General features: G+C 37.5%; 1 protein-coding gene across 1 annotated transcript in view; it reads left to right on the forward strand.

Annotated features, from left to right (window-relative positions):
* Positions 1 to 660: 660 nt before the first annotated feature.
* Positions 661 to 22,877, forward strand: part of ULK2 (unc-51 like autophagy activating kinase 2) — a 36,455-nt gene continuing 14,238 nt past the window's right edge. The window contains exons 1-13 of the mRNA XM_010074076.1: positions 661 to 753; positions 1,971 to 2,012; positions 11,386 to 11,418; positions 11,786 to 11,822; positions 13,316 to 13,489; positions 14,600 to 14,673; positions 15,017 to 15,118; positions 15,318 to 15,376; positions 15,689 to 15,771; positions 19,167 to 19,217; positions 19,608 to 19,693; positions 20,256 to 20,427; positions 21,374 to 21,434. Coding sequence (XP_010072378.1) covers positions 11,389 to 11,418; positions 11,786 to 11,822; positions 13,316 to 13,489; positions 14,600 to 14,673; positions 15,017 to 15,118; positions 15,318 to 15,376; positions 15,689 to 15,771; positions 19,167 to 19,217; positions 19,608 to 19,693; positions 20,256 to 20,427; positions 21,374 to 21,434 — 929 coding nt within the window. The 5' untranslated portion in view covers positions 661 to 753; positions 1,971 to 2,012; positions 11,386 to 11,388. The remainder of the gene's footprint in view (positions 754 to 1,970; positions 2,013 to 11,385; positions 11,419 to 11,785; positions 11,823 to 13,315; positions 13,490 to 14,599; positions 14,674 to 15,016; positions 15,119 to 15,317; positions 15,377 to 15,688; positions 15,772 to 19,166; positions 19,218 to 19,607; positions 19,694 to 20,255; positions 20,428 to 21,373; positions 21,435 to 22,877) is intronic.

Genomic DNA, 22,877 nt, shown 5'->3' on the forward strand with positions numbered 1-22,877 from the left:
GAGAGTTTATTCTGGTGTTGGTGCCTTAAGTCTTCAGCTTTCCACAAGGCAACTCTTCAGGTTTGTCCTTTTGGAGCTTTAGGGTAGTGCTCACAACTTGGAGAGGCACAGTGCAGTGATTTTTGGGTTAAAAAAAAAAAAGGGAGGAAGGAAAACAGAACTTTAAAGGCCAGTGGAGGTGCTTCCACCTCACAAATAAATAAGCAATTTGTTTTTAGATAATATATAAATAGATAATATATAAGTTTACTTCAAAAACCTGGATGTTTTCTTGTGCAGTTTTCAGCTGTAGAGTATAAAAAGGCAGAAAATGGGAAGTCCTTCAAGGACAGTAAAAGTAACTCGATCATTGAAAGAGGACTAAAAAGCAGATACATAGCACCACTACCAAAAAATAACTGGGTTATGATTGCTTACTGGTTTTTTAAAATGCTTTTAAATCCATGAAAGTGCAGTGTAGCTGCAGCTGCATTTTAATAGCAGTCTGAGCTATTGTGGAATGAAATAGCTCTTGATGGTGTCATGTGATGTAGTAATCACTGGTGGGTAGAGTAGGGGTGATCTTGCTACTTTTTCTCCAGTGCTTTACTAGCTAGTTTTTAGTGAATAAAGTTAAAAGAATATAAATGTGACAATGCTTTTTTGTTTGTTTATTTCCAGAAAACTGATTGGGAAGTAGCCATAAAGAGTATTAACAAAAAGAACTTGTCAAAGTCACAAATCCTACTTGGAAAAGAAATTAAAATCTTAAAGGTATGTTAATTTGCAGTGATTTTTAAAGCTGCTTTACTTAAAAAGGAAAAGAGACATTTGACCTAGTTCATTTCAGGTCATGAGTACTATCACAGTAATTGCTGTTCTGCCTTTTGTTTCTTTGTTAGTTCCAGGAGAAATCCAGAACTAAAAAGACCAAGGAAAAAAAAAAAGAAAAATATACTTTTCTTAGTTCTGGAAATGATCTTGGAACAGGTTATGGGTATGCTTTTGTAGTTAAAAATGGAAAAGTGTTATAGAACCACTTCTTGTGCTTTACTTATTGCACATGTGGAAAACTTTGTCCTTCAGGATGGCTAATGTGGCACCTTTCCCAAGTGGTGCGTACAACCAAAGTCATAGCTGAGTCTATGGGTCTTTCTTCATCTCCTGTGCCCAAAGATGCCTTGAAAGCTAAAATCAGCATGCTGAATTTCATTCCTGAAGCACTCTTGCCACTTCTGAGTTTTGTTAATTGACTTAAAATGTGTGGCTCTAATGAAGGAAATAAAATAGAGCATAATTTAGTTTTTCAGTGCTATTTTATGGAAATGTCTTCTTGGACGGTCTCTCAGCATTCACCACTCTCTGAACATCACCACATCTCATTTTACATAGCTTTGCAGTAATAATTAGTGCTGCTTTCTTTCCATGTTTCCAAGATTCTTGAAGATATGTCACCATTTTATATAATATATATGTATCATATTCTAGTATATTTGTTATATACCAGAAGTTGTAGTGTTGGATATATTAGTCTGCCAGTACTTAAAGACAGATGCTTTTTGAGCAGTTACAAATAATTGCATGAACTGTCCTGTGAGTTTTGTTTGATTTCCATTTTATTGTAAAATGGTAAGGTTGATGTGAAAATAACGTAATTGGTTACTCTGTTAAGCAAGAAATTGTGTGAGACTATAAAATTAAATTTAATCAGTTTTCACTACTTATTAAAGGATCTTGTGCTTTCTGTAACAAAACATAGAAAATAAATTGTGGAGCCAAATATTTTTATGACCTCTGAAGATATTGCCTGATTTCCTAGTCCTGCAAAAATTGTCTAAATAGTTGGGTTTTCCTCCAAATTCCATCAGATGGTCTAGAAAAGATACTATCTTTTTTTGTAAAATTTGTTTCTCCTTGATTATCACCCAGGGTGTTAAATTTAAAATAATAACAACAGGCTATTTCTGTAATACAAATATTTTGTTTTACAGGAACTTCAGCATGAGAACATTGTAGCTCTCTATGATGTCCAGGTAAAATATATCTTGATGCCTTTTTCTTAATTAAATTTTATTTATAGAAATATAATGCATGTGTATGTATATCAAGGAGAAAATTTTGAATGGCTATACATTTTGTTACTATAATCACTTTGGTATTTAGAAAAAGAGATCCAGTTCCCTAGCGGTGGTAGGGGAGTTCTCTCATCTTCAACACACTATGCACTTATTTGGTATTGGCTGTTTTTAATAAGCAGGATGCGCAGTTGGGATAGAAAGCTGTGAGGAATATTGTTTACTTCCAGACAGTGGGGGCAAGTGGCAGCCTGAGAACTGCAGAGGCTGTCTCTAGAGAAAAAGTGTCAGCCAGCTGGACTGGGGGCTCTGTCGGTAGCAGTAACTATTCTCCTGAATTAGCCTTGTTTCCTTGGCCTTCCATTAAATTGGAAAGTGGGTGTTTGTGGATAATGGCTGAATACACCTGAAGGAAAATGTACTAGCAGGCGTTGATCTGGACGGATGAAGGAAGTGTCATTAAGAAGTCAACATAACTTAAAATACTCTGTTGTAGAAGAGGAGCAGCATCTTTGAGATCTCTGTAACAAAGAAATGCATTGTATAGCCCTGTGTCATGGTGAGGAAGAACCGAAGGAAGTAGAAGACCATGATCACACATGTATATGTTGCTGTTGCCTGTGTTCAAGAGGATAGGATAAAGTATAAAAGCCAAGCAGACATTTGGATCTTTTCAAGTAGGAGAAATAAGTATTAAATTGCTTCACATTGTCTTCCTTTTTTTTTTTATTCCCAAGGTTCTGCCTGATAAGGTGAAGGAGTTAGTTTTTTTAGCTTATTGAGAGTGGACTTTAGTAGGAAGTACAGTTTTTGTATCCCAAGACCTGCAAGTCTTGAGTAAAGCTAAATATGCTGTGATGTAGGTTGTGCAGCCATTTGTTCTGCTTGAATAAGAACTATACATTTCTCTCCTGGGTTCTATTCGAATCTTAAATACAGAGTTACATTTATGAAGAAATTATTAAGAACCACCCTTGGGGCACTGCATAGTTAAAACAATGCAAAATAGACATGTTGACATTCTTCAACATATTCTGTCTTTATGCGTTTGCATCCTAAAAGGTTTTCAGCTTACATGTAGATGTGTATCTGTGTAGCTATAGAAATCCGTGTTCACAATATATGTGCTAGGCAGGCTGAGGTTTTATCGTGTGTAGTGCTGCAAGACGTGCACTAACTTCTTTTGACTTCTGGTACAAAGCGATGGTGTTCATGTAGTAACAGGCTGTGCATCAGAACTTCCCATTTGGATGTGTGGGCTCTTTTCCCTTCTGGGTCTTGACTTCAGAACTCTGCATTTTGAATGACATGAACTGCTCTGAGAGGGAAAGTATAGTCTCTTGTGCTTCTTGAAGAGTCCAGGCTTTCCTGAGTATTGCTAAGTGGAAATAATCTCTCAGCATCCTAAATTTAGCATATCCAGACATCTTAAAAGAAACTGGAATTGTTGACTGAGGGCGTTGGTGTGTGAGTAAGCAGCTGAATTTCAGATTTATCATTTACAGTTGCTTATATGTGAAGATTACTTACTGAGCTTTGGAGCTCAACCTGAGGATAGTTGACTAGATATATATTTTGATGATTTAACATTGTTTCTCTTCTTGGAAAGACTCTTGCGTCTTTTGCTTTATGCACAGAACATCCGCAAGGGAAGAGAGGACAGAGATGTACACTTGTCTATGGTTTCTTTACCAAAAGGTTATTTTGAAATATAACTTTTATGCTTTTCTGTTCTCCCACAGGAAAGGGTGCCCTTAGAGTTGCAGGACTTCTTGAATGATCAGACTTGTATTCTCCATTTGAGACAATGGTGTTCCTGCTTGTCACTGCCGATTGCATTTAAATAATACGAACAGTTAAAGCAAAGGAAGGGAAAACCTATCTCTCATGCCTTGGATATGTTTCAAATACATTCATGGCAAACATAAAGCTTGGCAGTATGATGCTACTTCTATAGAAGAAATTGTTTTGCAAAATATGGTCTAAAGAATGTGACACGCACAAATAAGCTTTTCCCTTTCTGCACAGGGCTATGTTTGTGAAGTATTATATATCATTAGCTTGTACGATTACATTAATTTATAACCCAGCAAGAACGAACACTATGCAAGGCATTCACATGTCTAGTAGGCTGTTACACCTACTAATTTTCTTCAGCATTTCATGTTCTAGCATGTACTGCCCTTTTTGTTTGTCATAGTATTGTGAACATAGTGATATAGTACAGCAGATAAGACTTGAGAATTTCAAGCAATTTTTAAGTTACAGAAGCTGTTTTTTTTTTTCTTAGTGCTGGAGCCAGTGGAGTCTGTGTCACAGTAGGAAGTTCTCAGTGCGACTGGGAGTCGGATTTATTTTTATAGTTCTGTTGGTCTGAAGTTTTTCTTAACCTTAGACAGTTTGAAGTAAGAAAATGTTCATGTTTCCAATGCACTGTTTGGAAGACCATTTAGCGAAATAATCCAAGAACTGATTGGTGCACCAAGTTTTCAGAGAGAAAAGATGGTGTGCAATGTAAGTGACAAAACTAAGTGAAAAAAAGTGTGAATTAATTGCAGTGAAGAATAAATATTTTTACATCTCACAATATTAAGTGAAATTATTTGTACTTAATGGCAGTACTTTGAGATTAAAGCTGTATCCCTGCATAACAATTTGGAATGTATCTTTTAAGTGGGAGAATGAAAGGTTAGTTATTATTTTACATATTTCAAGAGGCTTTGTTTGGATTGTTTTCACAGGAGGTAGTTAGATTCCTTCTCTTTCATCCCTGTTAATTTATGGTTGAGTTCCTGTTGCGTGATCTGTCACCAGTCGCACAAGCCAGTGTAATAAAGATGCGTACACCAGTAAGGTTTTGATTAGATCCAAGGAGAACTTTTTGAGACATTCTGCTGATAGCACATGAACATTTTAAAACCTACATTGCTGTTGCTTCAGCTCCTACAAACACCATTTTGATATGTTACTTTATATGTATAGGGTCCACTGAGTTGAATTACTAGAAGTGCCCATTCATCTGGAGACACACCTGAATGAATTGGTGTGCCGTTAACGGTGTATGTGCGTTGATAGGCATAAAAATCTTTTGTTCTGGTGCCAGCACGATAATTGCCCTTGATTTCTGTAAGGTGCAACACGGGCAGGTTTGATCTGCAGTTAAGTGCTGTACGTAAGCAGAGTGTACTGCTTGTGCCGTCTCGGAGGGCTGGGGGTCTGCACGCACCAGGATGTGGAGACCAGTGGTTCCAAGGGTGAAAGGCATTTGTGGAGATACTAAAATATGAACCCTCCATGTGTGAGTGGCAAATGTTTTGCAGCAGTAGGGCTCTGCAAAACAAAGATATGCAGCTCACATCTGAATGTGAGATTAGTTTTTCATGAAGTGAAATGCTTAAAAAAGCCCTGAAAATATAATAGATGTATAGTAACATAACTTGCTGAGATGTTTTTTACTTAATCTTCTTGGGCAAGAGTTAGGTATTCTTTCTTTATGGAATAAAACAACTCTTGAATCTCTCAAACAGTGTAAGAATACAGCTCTTTCCCGTGGTGTTGCTATGGGATGTAATTCATCCTGCAAAAGAAGATCAGGCAGTCTTGGATCATGTTAATTGGGGAAATGGAGCCCACTCTTTCTCAAAAGCAAAAGGAGTCAAAAATAACATCTAACTCGCCAGCATAAAGTACATTGAGGTCCCTGGATAAAGTATTACACTGAAGTAAGAAAGTATCAGTAAGTTATTTGGAATGTGCTATATTTAGGATGTGAATCTACAGTTTTGTGCGGTTCATGATCCTAAGTGTGTGCTGAGTAGAACTAATCTCTTACACAGTGCCAGACAGTGCCTGTTTTAGCAAATAATTTAATTCAAAACCTCTTTAGAATGGCAGCCGTCAGAGTGAAAGCCTGTAAATGTATCTTGGAGATAGTGTTTTAGGAGAACGAATTCATGTCCTCACTGTATGGAGTCTGAAGTTTGCTATTTGAGCAGTAGTTTAGGGAGAACTAAGTTCTGCTCTTTTATTGGAGAAACAGTATCTGAACAGAAATAGTTTCTTGTCTTAGCTTGTTGGTACACAGCAGATAAAATAACGGCAGCTGCTTCTGCTCTCTTTGGAAGCAGTGAAAGCTAGTGAGGACAAAGCTGGTGGTCCTTCTGATACTTATACCTCAGCCTTGACTTACAGACAAGTGCCCATGCGTTCTTACTGGGGACGCTGATGGAAGGAACCGTGTTTGTCTATACCCGTTGTTTTACCAGTGGCAATGAAATATTGCTGTTTGCTTTACCCAAGGACTCCAGTTGGTCTGGTAGTATTGCGTACGTTTCTTGAGGGGGTTGCTTCAAGCATTGTGGTGTGTGCCCTTGATCTTGCTGTCTCGCAGCTTTGATTGCCTCCATACTCTCATCATAGCTGTTTCTGAACTGACGTATGAGGGTGGTTCAGTATCTTAATTTTTACCCTTGGCTCCTTGATTAAGGCCTTTGTGTTTGTCAGTGTCCATCCTCTGCATGTGTAGAAATAGTTGTATGAAAACATGGCATCCAGACAAGTTTTCAGATTAAAAAAAAAAAAATCGTGCCCTGTAGAAATTGTAAAGGTTTTGAAATACTGCCTGGCAGCTGATGCTGCCTGAGATGTTGGTTGTGACAATATTGGACTGTGAGGAATGACGCTAGTGGAGGTGTTGAAGGTTAGAGGCAACCGGAATTTGTTCTGGCCCACAGAACCAAAGAGCTGGAGTTACTACATAGTCCTTACCTTACCTGCTATGCCTAGATGCTATAATTTGTGTTTCAGAACTGTTTCAGAAAGTCTTCCAGCATGCGAGCGTGTTAAATGTTTGGTGTGCTGTGAACAGCTTTGGCTTTCCTTTGTGTTGTGCCACAGGCCCATCTCTTTCGCTACCTCCCATATATATTAGTTAAGTACAGCATTTCACGTAACAGAAAATGAGTGATACGGCTATTGTGGTACATTTCTCCATGGCTGATTGCTCTTTTATGTGAATAATTAGCAGCATGCACGCTATTTGAATCCTACAGGCACATGTCAACTGACATTTAGGCTGAGACTTAACATTTAGTCAGAACTAACAAAATGATAGGAGCTGAACACGTTAGAAGCTGCTGCTGTGGTGCGCTTGCAAAGCAAAACAAGAGTAACTGTAGTACAGTAAGAAACAGCCTTAAAAGGATCTGGACCAGTCCTTTTTCACTAAGTCAAGAACTTTTGCCAATTCTATTTAATACTCTGAAAAAATTAGGACTGTGTTCCTGGCCAAAAAATAAAAGCAAATATAGCAAAAATTAACATATCAGAAAATTAATCAGATAATAGCAGCGTACAAACTGCCAGGTTAGCTCTCATGCTCTTAGGAGTCCAATCATAAACTGCAGCTAAACAATGTATAAACTTAGAGCAAAAACGTAGTAACTGTTTATTTGCCACAGTTTCTGCTTTGGCAGCTCACCAAGAGCTCCTTGCAGACTTTCAGCTTGTTCTACAGGAGGACTTCCTAACAAAAAAGAAATCTAGAGTATGTTTCTGCCAATACGCTAGAGTTCTAGCAACAACTGTCAGAAGTAACCACGGATGTTTTGACTTCTTTTTCAATTAATGTCTTTTAAATGGAACTACTGCGCTGAGCCTGTGATTTGGGTTGGAGCTTCACATCCCCTGAGACAACTGTTGGAAGTCTGGGATTAGAACACAGCAAGTTGCCTCTTACTCTCTTTCTAGTAGGTTTATCTGTTAGCTTTCAGGATTGTAAAATGGTTTCCTATTAACCTGTGCTATCTTTTACTTCAACTTGCAAGTAAAATCTAGATCAGAATAAGAACGAGCAAAAGTAGGTTTTAGTCGAGAAAACTTGAAGCACAAAGCAAGCCATGCTGGGCAAAACTATTCCATAATTGTTGCAACACAACATCTATTTGTTTCGCTTGATTATTTTTCTAGGTAGAAGTGTAGGGCAGAACAACTCCAGCTGCACTAGTTTTATGATCTGTATGTCAATGTAAATTTTTGAAAGCTTTGTTATCTGTTTCAAGAAGCAGTTTAAAATAGCTTGCTAGGTCAGCTTTATTCCTGGATGTTAGATCTGAAACAAGCTGGTTTACTAATCTTTTCTTTTTTGAACACTTTGCTCTGCTTAGCAAGTCAAGAGAGATCACAAGGCTAGAGAATGATGATAGGGATAGCTTTATTTTTCAGCAAAGTAATTTAGAAGGCAAAAATGTGTCTACAGAAGTGACTTGTGTTTTCTGATTGTATTCCCAAAATGGAGATCGCATTCCCAGTCAGGCTGGCCAAGAACTGTAATGCAAAATGTGAGCAACTGTGAAGGGATGAACAGCTTCAGCTGTTTGGAACTAAAGCTTGCATTGGTGGGGTATTGGAAAGGGTTTGGTTATGAGTTAAAGCTGGGATGAGACATGGCTGGGGAGCTTGGTACCAGTGCTATGCATAATATTCTTCCTGCAATATGAATTAGATGGGACTTCTGACCAGTCTGGGAAAATGCCCTTGTGAAACCTCTAATCTGCTCTGCTGATTTAATAAAAAAGGATTATCCAAGCTGCAATAAGGAAACACTCTACTTCTTACTCTGACTTCAACCCAGTGACTTGCTTGATTATTTTTAATCAATAATGTCAGTCAAAAAAAGATGAGTAATGCTATTGGGGAGAAATCTAGTGTGATCTGTAGGAATGACTCTTTAAACAAGTGAGAGCTAGTACAACAGGGGAATCATCAGCTCCGTGTTTCTGAAGAGAGCAGTTTCATTTGAAAGGACTTTGTTTCCAAGGGAATCCAGAAAACACATTCTCTCAGTTCTGCGATGAATAAATGTCTGTCATGAGCTGAGCATTACAGATGCCATAAGCTGCTGGTTTTGTACAGAGTGTGTTGTGTAGCAGAGGCACTGACGCTGTGGAACATCTATTTCTGATTCATGGGATTGCTATGCTCGGGTGGAAATCCACTGGCTGAGGGGCTTTCTTGTCACTGGGGAACGGACAGTTTCCATGCTGCTTAGCTGTGTTATTCTTTTACACATCACAGTTGTCCTTTAAATGAAGTGATCCCCAGTTGGCAGAATTTTCAGTTTGATAAGTTGGGATCTCAGAGTTGCTGTTTGGCATCCTTAGGATTCCTGAAAGAAAGTGAGTTTCTGTCTTGGAAGATCTTGTTGCAAAGGAACAACGTAGAAAGAAACACCATTTATCATTATGTATTTTCAGTAATTTATGGAACAAGTAATTACTTATCTTTTTTTTTTTTTTGCTTTAATGTATGCACTTAGGTTTTGAGGATTGCAAATTATGGTTCACGTTGGCCACAGCTGTTACAGAAACATTGAACAATTGGGACTTCTTGAAATGTGATCTACTGCTGCTTTAATATTCAGTATTGGTTGGAGTTTGCCTTTCATGCCCAAGAGAGTTGACTAATGTTCCTAGAAACTTGCTTTCTTTGAAGCTAATTTCCAAATGTAAACAAATCTGTAATGCACTTGATGATCCGAGCTGGAAAGAACCTCAAATGCATTTCTGTAACACAGCCGAGAGTGGCTAAACGAAATGCTTCCAGAAACTGAAGCAGCCTTTTACAGTCTCGAATTAACCTTAAAGCATCCGGTTCATCTTGAACTGAATTTACTGCAGGGATCTCTAGTGGATATCTGTGTCTGTGATGGATTGGTAGAAATCTGCTTTAATGGATGCTACCATCCACATGCTCTGTGCTGTGTTTGATATTTAGGGTAGCTGATTTCCCTAGCCTGGGCCCATTTTTACTTTATTTTTCTTTTTAAAGCTTCTTAGCCTGCCCTGTTAGTGAGCCCTTGAAAATGACACTGTTGTGGGATCGAACATCTGCTGAAGTTTTAGTACAAGCACTGAGAAAGGTGGCTAAGTTCACAGCTTTTGCTTTGCCATGCGATGTCCCTTTTGACTTTTTTTTTGACACTAGTTAGCGGAATACAGTCAGACTGTCTACATTTCCAGTTCCAACTGGGACATATGCCTGGCCTTGTCTGGTATGCCATCTTGCTCTTTTCCTTCAACTGTCTTAGAAACATATTTTACCACAAACCGTCAACCTTTGTTTATTTCTAAACCGAAAGGGAGGTAGCATACTATGTGACTAAAAACATCATCCTGTTTATTATATACTTGCCTTATGTTTCCTTCTAGTTCTCTTTGTGTTCTTTCCTTTGTCTTACTCAGTCAACTCGGAGGGAAAAAATGCTTTTACTTTATAAAAGATGTTTGAGTGTCTCCAACTTTGTAGGCACAACGAAACTATTTTATGCAGGAGACTTCATGGAAAACAATGTTGATTACTGGTGTAGACAGGTAGGCTCTCTTCTTCTCTCGCACAAAATAAATATTTCTTGTTCCAGTCAGCTTTAAGCACAGATATTTTTACAGCATTTTTGTGGAGTGTGTAGATGATTTACAGTAGAAGGTAGCTAATCTGACTTTTGGTAACTTTTACCCAGTTACAAGAGGGGGAATTCAGGCTGCAAATAGGTCAAAGGAGGTCAGGGCTTTGGAAAATCTCAAAAGCACTGCCACAACAGATCACACTTTGCCATGAGGCGTTCAGGTCCAAGGCAGGGACGTGCTTCTGGCAGTGACTCGCTGAGGGAGACACTTTACAGAAGTACGCATGATTCTGAAATTAATTATCCTACAAAATAGCGTTGGGGAATCAGCTTATTCCAGACAGTTAACGGTTCTGTGATTTCTGAGTGACCTTCGGCTTGTCAGACGGCAGAACCAAGGCTTGTTTTACCCAGAAGCAGGGAGCACAGCTTTGGAATTCCTCCTTAGAAAACTGGTGGTTGTGGCCAAATTGTCTTCCTTACAGTCTGCAGTTCTGTCCAGTACATTTTTGACCAAATATTCCTGTCCCGTTAGTGACCCATTTCAGTGATGTCTGATAGCAAAAGTTTGTTTATTTGTAAAGGCTGTTAATGTAGAGGTTGTGATAGAGCAGCCCCAGGCAGCTGAAAGCTAAGGGAGTGCCGTACAGTGGAAACTGATAGTCCTTACTGTTTGGTGCTCTTTCAAATGATAGCTTTAGTCTTCAGGATATTGCCTGGTGATTATTTTTTTTTTTACATATTCTAATGCTTTTGTGTGAAATATTTAATGGTGGGGAATGTACATATTTGCTTCCCTCCAAAACAGTGACTTTAACATAAGGTGTCTCAGTTGATTTGAAAAATCTCATGTTACACTTTGTTAAAGCAGGTACCAAAGGCTTTGTCTTGTCACATTCTTAAATGAGATTTGTTCTCCTTCTCTTTTAGGAAATGCCCAATTCTGTCTTTTTGGTAATGGAGGTATGTGTTAATATACATGTTTCTTTCTGGCTGATTTTAAATATGATTTTTAGACAAAACTCCTTCTTTGCACAGCTGCAAAATAACCATGACTCGTTAAATCGAGCAATCCTGAAAACTAGATTATTAATTTCCTATGCATTACTAAATTTATCAGCAGTGTTCCATAAATTATTCAGTTTTATTTTCTGATTCTGTAAGTGTTGATGAAGTGTTACACCTCAAATTATTAATTGCAAATAACTGACAAAACAATGCAAACAGCTAGAAAGGATCTTCTAATTTTTGTGCAAAGATTACAAAGTACAACTTATATAGGAAGTATTTCAGTGCTTGTGTTTTGAATAAAACCCTTTCTTTTTGACAGTACTGCAATGGTGGGGATTTGGCAGATTACTTACAAGGTAATTGATTACTGTATTTCCCTATGAAGAAGCTACTGCGTTACATGTTTGTATTTCTGTAGTCCATCGGTGTTTCTCTGAGATTTTTTTTTTTTTTTGCTTGTGGTTTCAATATTTTTCTGTTCATGAAATGTCTGTAATGTATGTTGACCCTGGTGTGATGTTAGGGTACCCTCTTTATAGGAGTAATTGCATTCACCAGGAGTCCGTTTAGTGCTGCGTTCTGTCTCCAGTTAGGGTCGGCAGCAGAGTGCTGTTTGTTGTGAGTTGGTATGCCACCCGGGGAACGTGACAACTCAAGCTGCAGGAAGACATAAGGTTTTGCATTTGTTTAAGAATATTTCCCAGTGTTTTTAGATGCCATTCAGAATTGAAAAGAAAACCCCCGAAGTAGCAATAAAGGTGAATAAATTAAGGAAATATGCACAGACAGAACGTGCTTTTTGCTACTGCCTTCAAAATAGTTGAATATAACCTTCCTTTATTTATAATGAGGGAGAAGATGTAGCCAACCATAAGTAAAATGCTGAAAAAGGTGTGGTTTTTTTCTTTCTAAAGTTGTATTTTGGGGGCTGTTCCCAGTGTTTTGATTCCACCTGCTTTCTAAAGATACTGAATTACTTATATAATAATGCTTTCTACCAAGAGGCAGTTCTGGCTTAGGAGAGATTTTACCCTTCAACATAGCTCTGCCCAAAGTGAAGACAGAAGTTACAGAATCATGACAAGTGGATTCTTATTGCAAACAAAATTTTGAGCAGAGATGTTAATCTTCATATTATTCTTGATTAAAATATTCTCCTACTTGCCTTCGTATCTCAGTACGTTGAAGGAATCTTTTTGTGAACAGCTATTGTTATGGTAACTGTGTGTATTAAAAGCCTAATTCACTTCCCATTAAACTCCTTGGGAAGACTCATACAGTATAATCCAGCTCCTGCATTCAGTACTTTTCAGACTGCAAAATGAGATAATACCTTCCAAAGAGACTTACTTCTAAAACTGCATCTTATTTTTTCCATTCAAAATAAATTTTATCGTGGATGAAATTTTTGAGCAGAGTGGTTATCTGCATCCCCATAATAATTTGTTTAATGAACAGGTTTTACAGCTTCAGGTTGTAACATGATCATAGATACATTTAATGTTCTAAACTGTGAAGTTCTTTATTTTCGTGTCTCCTTTGCCTTTTTAGTGAGTTTGGGATTTAATGCTGATTGAAGAATTTTACAATTATTATGCTACCAAGTTGAATAAACTACTGTAAAAACAGATAATTCAGAGTACTGTAGCTAGTGTGAAACCATGAGGATGTGTATGTTTTGAGAGTATATACATTTGTAGAAAAAATACTGGATATTGTATTGTTTTGAATGTAGGTCACTATGATTTGATTGTCTTCATTGTTCTCACAGCTGATCACTGTCGATTGCTTTTTGACTAAATATAATGATATTTATTTTCTCATCTGCTAATGTGTCTGTTATTTCCAGCTAAAGGAACGCTTAGTGAGGATACCATCCGAGTGTTCCTCCAGCAGATTGCAGCAGCTATGCGTATTCTGCACAGTAAAGGAATCATTCATAGGGATCTTAAACCACAGAATATTTTGTTGTCTTATGCCAGTCGTAGGAAGTCAAGTGTCAGTGGCATACGCATCAAAATAGGTAAATATGCTTTTCTGTGATCTAAAGGTAAATCATCTCTGTTGGATTGTTTCCCCGCTCAGAAGTGTCTTTGTAGTTAAAGTGCAGAGGGTGTACTGGACAATGGTCTGTATTAAATTGATGCAAATCAGACAGTAAGTCTAGAAGGATGAGCTTTATGCTGTAGTGCAGATTCTCAGTACAAAAAAGTTTGAGTCATAAAGACCTTTTTGATTAAATGTGCAGGAAAAAGAAACCTATTTAGCTGGTGTTTCTAGTATTAAACTATTTTAATTAGACTTAAATCTGTAATCTTTGAAACTTGAGTAGCCTTTAGCCCATTTCAAAACTGCATGCATGCGAGACTCCAGTCCCAGTTCCAGCTGGGGTTTTTTTGTGGTAGACCCTCCTAAGGGTTATTTGAGAAGTTCAGAAATGTAGGTTATGACCTATTTTTGGCAGTAGGAGGTTTGGCATTGTAACTGGGGAGAGATGTCAACTGTTCAGGATACTACCAAACTCCTCTCCGGAGGACGCTTCAGGATTTTTAATCTCTTGTTGTTGTCTGTTAAGTGTCCATTTAAAAAATACTGTGTTTTTAACAAGTTTATTTTCTATGCTTTTTCTCAACCAAAATCTGAGATCTGTTCCAACTCATTCCATCTTCTAAACAGCACAGAGGAGACAAAACTCCTCTTGCTCCCCTTGCTTGATAGTTTCAGATGCTTTTGCCTACATGGAAAATTCAGGCATCTGAAACTCGACTTCTTAAAATTTTACCTGATGTGATTTCGCTGAAGCAGATTGTATATTCATCACTCTTAATGAACCATTTGTATTTAGCTATTGACTTTAATCCTTTCCTAGCATGCTCTGCAGCTGGGGAGATGGCTGAGCAGCAGTTTGTGCAAATGATGCCACTGCTGTTTCTTGGCTTGCTATTTGGAAGATAATACATTGTTATTTCAGTGTAACATAGATTTTACTATTCCATGTAGTTGGCTATAATACCTGTCTTTTTCTCTTGTAGCTGATAATTGTAGCAGATTCAATAAGAAACAGATAATTTCTAGACTTTAAAAATTTGAAAATTATCTATCTTTTCATTGACAAATGTGTTTCTTTACATAGCTGACTTTGGTTTTGCTCGTTATCTGCATAGCAACATGATGGCTGCAACCCTGTGTGGTTCCCCTATGTATATGGTAAGTGACAGTCTATTTCAGATTAAGTTGCTTGTCTCAAGCACTCTCCTACCAGAATAAAATCATTTACTGCTTGCAGATTAGCAAATGCCTAATATTGTTTCAGAAAAATTAGGGGCAGCGTGCAATTCACCTTTTTATAGTTTTACTAGCTCCCTTTTTTCTTGTGATTTGGAAATCACAATTGTTAAAATCAGAGAGACATTGAACATTTCTTAGTGCCTTGAGGAGGAAAAATCTTAGAGAATTAGCCTCTGCTAATACTGCTCCAACAGAAATGTAGAATTTGTATTGTGGCTTTGCTTTTTTGTTTTCCCTTCTGAGAGTTTCCTGTTCTTTCCAGGCCCCTGAAGTGATTATGTCTCAACACTATGATGCTAAAGCAGACCTGTGGAGCATAGGAACTGTGATTTATCAGTGTCTTGTTGGAAAACCACCTTTTCAGGTAACACTATATTTCCTTTTCCCTCTTTTTAGTCTCATGGAAATTCCTAGAGCTTTTCCTCCCAGTCCTGAAAGCAGATGAGGTTTTCTCCTTTAATGCCTGTATGCAAAAGCCTACTTTTTGTGTATATGTGTATAGATACAAAAGTTATTTTCTCCATTAAGCTGAGCTTTAATTAATGTACATTTTTATTTAACAGGCCAATAGTCCTCAAGATTTGAGAATGTTTTATGAAAAGAACAGGAATTTGATTCCTAGGTATGTCACCATGGCCTTTCCTCTCCCTTATGCTTGTTGATTGAACACTTTTTCATCTTTTGGGAATTGCTGGGATTAATAAAAAATATTTGATGTTGCTATCTTGACAAAGTCATAGTGTAATACCAGTGACTCATGTTGTGTCTTGCTTTCCTTGTACCTTGCTGAGTGGAAAGTCACCTGTACTAAGGCTATAGAGCACGTGTAGTGAAGATTTATGGCAGAATGCTGACTTCCCGAAATTTAATACGTTATGCATGATGTAATGCATGCATGAAATTTAATGCATGTTGTACTTCCTCTTGTGTGCAGTATTCCTCGGGAAACATCAGCTTACCTGGCTGACTTGCTGTTGGGTTTGCTTCAGAGAAACCAAAAAGATAGAATGGACTTTGGTATGTAACTTTTCCTTTGGTCTCTTAACTTTCCTTGTTAGTTATATTCATGTGACCTGAATAACTATCCTGACCTTTTGTCTACAGCCAACTACATGAAAAGTGAAGTGGTTTTTTTTTTCTTCTTAGTTATAAAGAAGGCAGAGTAGCCAAAAGAAATAATTGGGTAACTACTGTCAGTCAGTATTAAGTTATGCACATGAATTATGACTTGTTAAATAGTGAAATATTAATTAGTTTAATTATTTCAATCGTAGCCTTTTTCCCCCTACAGTGTTAACTGATATACCTGAAATTTCATGTGACAGTCTCATTTCTGTTACTTTCACTGGTGTTTTGGCTGGGGGCAGACATCTCTGATCTCCATGATGGTGTTGGTTGCAGAAATGTAGCAAAATACTGGAAGAAACCACTTTGGAGGCAAAGTTGTTTTAAATGGTTTCCTCCCTATTCTTGTAGACTACAAATATCGTAACAGTATTAATGGGGGTACAAACTGTATACATTGGATTTGACCTTGAAAGCACATATATGTATATCTGAGGGCAATAAGAGATGTGATGTTACAGCAAAATCACGTATATTTGCAAAGATGAGTTCCTAGTATTGTGCTCAGATACTGATAGCTGTAGAGACTTTATTTTAGTGAAATATTATCATAGTGGGGTTTTTTAAGCCCCAAACTAGTAAAAACAACAGTTTTATCTTTGTATTTTAAGTCCTAAAATTTATAAACTCTGCAGTCACTGAAGTTTGCATGCTGTTAGACGTTACTGCAATGTCTGTTTTATTAAAAAAAATAGTTGGGAAGTTAAACCTGGTACAAACAAGATGGATGTCCTGTGAACAAAAGAGAATTTGTTTGGCTCCAGTTTATTGCTGTGTTTGGCTTTTTCTCTTTAACTGGAGACCTTTGGTTGCAGAACATTATTGTAACTTTGTAAGATTTCAAGGCCTCAGACTGGTACTATTGAATCATTCAAACTGGCTACAACTGTTGCCTGTTCAAAATTAGTCCAGAGTTTAGATTTGTGTGTGCTTTGTACTGCCTGGATTGTCTGTTACTTCAGTCTCAAAAAGCCTTTTTATTGCTGGATTTTTGGTTACCCATTACTGCCAAAGTAGTAATGCTTTTTCCTTTTTTTTTTTTTTTTTATGCAAACTCGGGCAACATTTTTAAAAGAAGACCACTGAAAAGTTAAATCTTGATTAGTTCTTCTTAGCTGCATCTTGTATATCCTGTTATTGATGCTGGTTGTTTAGATTTTATAGCTCTAGTTGTTACTGCAGTTTTATCATAGCTGTCAGGAAATGTTAAACTTTTAGTTAATTAAAGCTAACTTGGCTAAATACCCTTATCTTTTTCATTATTATTATTTTATATCAGTAGCAATGTGCTTTATTACTAAGACTTGTTTTAGCAACAGATAGGTCACTCATCAAGTTTAATCTATGGAATGGTGAGAAGGAGACCAAGAGCTCTTCGTGCTCCTTGTAGATAAGACCTAGTTCTTTCCTCACCACAGGCTATTAGCTCTTGTGATGCGGAGCTCCTATAAGACGTCCTCAGTTTTTGTTTTTGCTTATGAAACTTCACTATTGCTCTTTAGTTATGCATGCAAGCTTGGTTTTGATGCAGTACCGAAATATACAAATTGACTCATTCATCACATGTGGTCCTTGTGTGGCTGTGATAAGAAGACTATATTTGTTAGGCTGTGGAGAGAGGAGGATTCAAAAGGTATTTTAGTTCTGAACTTAAAGCTCAAAAGTCTCCTAGCTACATTTTATTTTTTCAATTCCTGCTATGTTTTGCTCCAATAAATATAAAACTTTTTTTTAGTAATTTGAAATTTAAAACATCAATGCTAGCGTAATTAAGGTGTTGCTCTTCTGAGAACCAGGCATGGGTTTCTGTGTGTAAAGGTGACTGACATAACTCAATTTAACTGCTGTATGTAAAAATGTAAGTAAAGTCAGATCTAGAAAAAACTCAGGATAATTGGGTAAAATGTACAAATGATAGTGACAGTATTTGGAGGTTGATACATAAATCTACGTGTGTGGAAGAATTAATACATCACAAACATGAACTTTGAGTAATTGATTCCACTTTGCACTCTGGGTGTGCTGATCCCTGCAGTTTCTTCAAACATGGCAAATTCATTGTATCATTTGTGGTAGTGGGAGAATGCATTTGTGCTTAGAAAGAAAAATAGAAAGCAGACTGGTAGTGATGAAAGTCATGTTTTCCTTGGCTGAGCCACTTAAAGGGCCTCAAAGGGGCTGCTCTGGAATGTGCTTAGCAAAGGGAGTGAAAGGGAGAGTGTAGAACTGAGCCCAGTTGCCTGTTGTTGAAGTAAAAATAGCCTTGGAAATCCTGTTGATCTTCCAGCAGCATAAAGTAGTAGAACAGCAGGTGTTGCACAAAAGCTCAGGAACACCTGATCCTCGTGTTAAAGTTAATCATTACATTGTTCTTGTGTTACAACTAGCCTCCCTTCCTTATCGGGTTGTGGAAGAAAGTGTTGAAGGAAGAGGAGATACTGCAGGCCTCAGATTCTTTATTTTTTTTTCCCTTGTTATTTGCTTAGGTGTAATGAACAGCATTGTTTTTCCTCAACTGCTGGAACATGAAAGTTCACAAAGCTCAGCAGCTAGCTTCCACCAACCCTCCGTTTCCCCTAACTAGCTGAGGGTTGCTTCTTGTAGGTAAACTGCTAGCCAGCTGGTTGTGCTGGGTCAATTAAATGCATCTCAGCATATCCATTTACCACAAAAGCAAACTGTTTCTATTGTAACAGTGACAAGTCAACTGAGGAAATTGTGTTTAATTCTGCATTATTCTTTGAACTGGCTGCACAGATTGTGTTCTGCTGTTGGGAAGTGGGAAGGAGAATGGCTGCTGCTCTGTTGTGATTTTCAGCCACATAAGGAGTAGCATTAATGGGCTCAAAAATAAGCTTCAGTCCTTGGGAAAGGCTGAAGTGAAAATACTTTCAGTGTCTGATGTGAGAGATGCTCATCATTTTAAAGAGCAAATTAAAACTGAGTTCGTACCATACTGAACATAGAGAACATAATTTCATGATGAGTATAGGAAGGCTTCTTGTGTACCTGATCCTTAAGTGCAGTCATAAAATGTCCTCCAGTAATTCAGTCTGATTTGCCTTGCTGGCTGTTGTTTGAAGTTATTCAATTGATTTTTCTTTCCTTTCCAAATACTATAGCAACATATAACATAGAAGGCTTTAATCTTTTGTAAGCTCTTCACCCTCTGGCTCTGAAATATTGATTCTGGGAAGGCAACCATTTATCACCATCTGCAATATAGTCTGTAAATTGTATGTCATTTGTACATTTACTCACCATGGTTGTTCGTTCTTGTTCTATAGAAGCATTTTTCAACCACCCTTTCCTGGATCAGATTTCAACAGTCAAAAAGTGTAAGTAGTTTTCTTTCACCACTTATTTGTGTAAATGATGAATGTTGGGGGCTGGAACAGAGAAGGATCTGCCAAGTATCCCACTAAGTGCCTATGAGGCATTTTCCTGAGTCTGACTTCTTGTTGTGCTCTATTGTGAGGCAAAGTGTTGAATCCTTTTTTGTATTATGCTAGACTGAAATGTGATACTTATTTACTAGTTCCTTTGACATTTCAACTGAACTGAAATGCCCTTGTGTGTTTAAGGATATGCTGTGCTTACAAGTTGTATAAGGGTTTATGAATGAAAAGCAGGGAGGAAATAAGTTTATTTGAAAGTCGGCCTTTCAAAATCTTAGTCTCTTTTTTTTTTTTTTTTTTTCCCCCTCCCCTTGGGTCTTCCTCTTCTAGCTTGTCCTGTACCAGTGCCCACATACGCAGGCTCAGTCTCTGGCAGTTCCTGTGGTAGCTCTCCATGCCGTTTTGCTTCTCCTCCAGTAAGTTCTTCGATTTACAGAATAATCTCTAGAAAATATTTGGCCAAGAGTTTCTGGATTTTATATCTTTCCATTTTTGAACACTGTAAACTGTTGTGTTTAAGAGCAAAGAGCAAGGAATACCACTGCCTTTTGCTAGAGGAATGGCGTTAACATTTTGGTTCTCTTGCTCCTTGTGTTGTACTTTGTGGGGTTTTTTGTTGTTCTTTTTTGTTAAAGAAAAAAATACATATATCAAATGCTAGAGTAGCAAATCTTTAGATACGCTAATATGGTTTGCAATTTAATGAGTCTTGCAGGTGATTTTTTTAATTGGTCTTTTTGATTAAGGCCCCTTATGCTGCTCTGAACTGGTGACTTCAATTCAATGTAGTATTTGGAGGAGGTGCCCCTGTATCATCAGGAATAATTGAATAAATTGCAGTTGTATACATTCACAGCCTCTTTAATATAGAACTGTCTGAACTTACACTAGTTTATCCAGTATTTGAAATTTCATTCTGAATCATTGGAATTACAGTGGGTTTTTTACCTTTTTTTTTTCCCCCACCCCCACTTCCAGTCCCTGCCAGACATGCAGCATATTCAAGAAGAAAATCTGTCTTCCCCTCCATTGGGTCCTCCGAACTATCTTCAAGTCTCTAAAGACTCTGCCAGTACCAGTAGCAAGAACTCCTCTTGTGACACAGATGACTTTGTTCTTGTCCCACACAACATCTCTTCAGACCACTCATGTAAGAACCTTCCTTATTTTTACATTTTAAACAATTTCCACTTGTAATATACCTTTATGTCCTGATATTATTTGGCTCTCTTTCCTCTAAATGTGTCTTGATTCACATTGACACTGATTTATTTAGTTTGATTACTCTTTGAAGGGAGACTGTTTGGTATACCTGCATGTCCATCTGGGACATTTTCACCTTCAGCTGAGTAGCCAAATTATGCCAAAGATACCAAGGTGATTTAAAGTCATGGAAAATATTGGGGTTTGGCACTAGAAGAAAATAATCAGTTGTAAACAAGTGCTGATAAGAAGCCCAAGGATTCTCTCAGTGGAAGCAGGCATGTTGTTACCTCTAGACTAGCTGAACATTTGTAGTCCATGCTCCAGAGCTTTAGATAATAAACAAGTGCAAGTAAAGCCATAAAAAAAATGCTTAACATGAAAGGTAAGGTATCAGACTGGGCTTACACAGTAGAAAGACTTGGATGTAGCACATTGCCATTTTACAACATCTTCCAAACCTGATTGCCACTGGGAAGCTAGTCAGCTGATTTCTGTACAATGCCACTAACTTGTGTTAAATATTTTACTAAATTGGTGCCTTGATCTCTGAAGGGTTTCTGTCACTCGTTATTATAAATTTCCCAATGCTGATACCTTGTAGTCTTAAACAACGTGTTTTATTTCAAAATTATGATAATTAGTATAGCCAAAATAGCCCCAACAAAAACAAACAACAAAAAAACTTGTTAAAGAACTGCTTTCCCTAGTTATGTTTTTGTTGTAGGTCACATATGAGGTATTGTCACACACAAAATGGTTTCTGGAAAGCTTTCATTCACAGAAGTTTGTCAAAAGTGGTTATTTGTACACAGGTCATATTTGAGATTTTTTTTTTTTTGAGGTTCTGCTTCATGACGTGGGTTTTCAATGTGTTCTTCTGCTTACTGTAGATGATATGCCATTGGGAGCAGCTGGCAGGCGGGCTTCAAGCGAGTTCTTGATGTGTGGAGGGTAGGTGTGCTGAGCTTTATCCAAAAGAAGTCTCATGTTCTAAAATGGATTCTGCAGCTGTAGAAGGGCTTGCTGGTTTTTTGGCAGTGATGGGTTTACATAGCTGTGTGTGGACTTTAAGATTGATATGCCAAGTTGAATTTAATACGAATATGTAAACAGCCCGAATTCAGTATTTTGCTGCAAAGTGGATAGTTTCTCTGATGTGAAGACCTGTCTTTTGATAGTGGTTTTTGTTTTCACAGGCAGTCGCCACTAACTATTTCTGGAAGCTCAGGAACTGTACAGAAACCATCCTCAGCCTCTTCTCGAAGTACTGCTTCTGGTACAGCTAACAGGTGTGTGATGTAGGCTTAGTATTTCCTCTCTTTTAAAAAGATTCTCTGCTATTATATGGTGGTTTGGTGGTTTGTTTGTTTTTTTAAAACTCTGGATGGCTACTGGAAACTGAATTGAAACAGAAGCTAGACCTGTTTTTTCCAGGCTCTCTACACTTGATGCATTCTAATGGCTGACAGTTGCATGGCTAAATTCTGGCTGTGATGCATTGTCTAAAGATTTCCTTAAGGAAAGAGATCGTTCTTTTGTCTGTTTAAATTTTCAACTGGTTGAAATCAGTCTTCATTTAGTGAGTCAGGACGTTGAATGCAGTATGCATTTTGAGAAGTGGTTGTGAAAGAAGAGGAATCTAGCGCAGATTATCATGGATTTGTGTCTCGTGTCTGGTAACTGGGTGTGGCTTCTGTGCAAGAAATTACTGAGTTTTGTGTTTGTCTTGCAAGATACCAAAGAAGTGACATGAAAAAGCTAGACATGTAATGCATCTTTTCCGTCAGCAGGACTGTTAGTAAGTCCTCTTTCTTTCACATGGTTGTTAGACTAAGTTTCTGCTAGTATGAAATAGAACTGATATTCATCAGGGGTGCCTGCAATCTTTGCTGCAATGTCTTGGAAAATGTAATCATGCTGTTTAACTACTCATGTAATATCTAAACAGAAGGATTAGATTTGTCACTTGACCAAATAATGAATTTCATAATGTTTTCAGTACAAACAGAAAGAGGATGAGTGGCTAAATGGGGAATAAAGCTATTATGCTGGGTGTATTTTTGGCTTATGCTAATACTACAGGACTGCGAGTCAGCATTATTTGTTTAAAAATGCTTGTCACAAGAAAAGTTTGCTACTTTCTGCTGATCTTTGTGCAATTTGTGAAATCTGCTGACATGGGCTATCAATACAGCTTTAGTCTTACCTTTTATCTTTAAGGGCAGATGATGGGGGATGGTTTGTCTGTAAAGATCTGTTTGCTCTGGATTGGCCATCTACAATATATTAAAAATAAACTGTAATTTCCTATTTTAAATTGTGTTGGGCATCACCATTTTAGCAGTTACAGTTTTTATTAAAATATGCCAGTTATGTTGTCTGTACATTACGAAG

This window comes from Pterocles gutturalis, unplaced genomic scaffold, assembly GCF_000699245.1.
Source record: "Pterocles gutturalis isolate BGI_N339 unplaced genomic scaffold, ASM69924v1 scaffold5427, whole genome shotgun sequence".
In the NCBI taxonomy this organism is placed as follows: Eukaryota; Metazoa; Chordata; class Aves; order Pterocliformes; family Pteroclidae; genus Pterocles; species Pterocles gutturalis.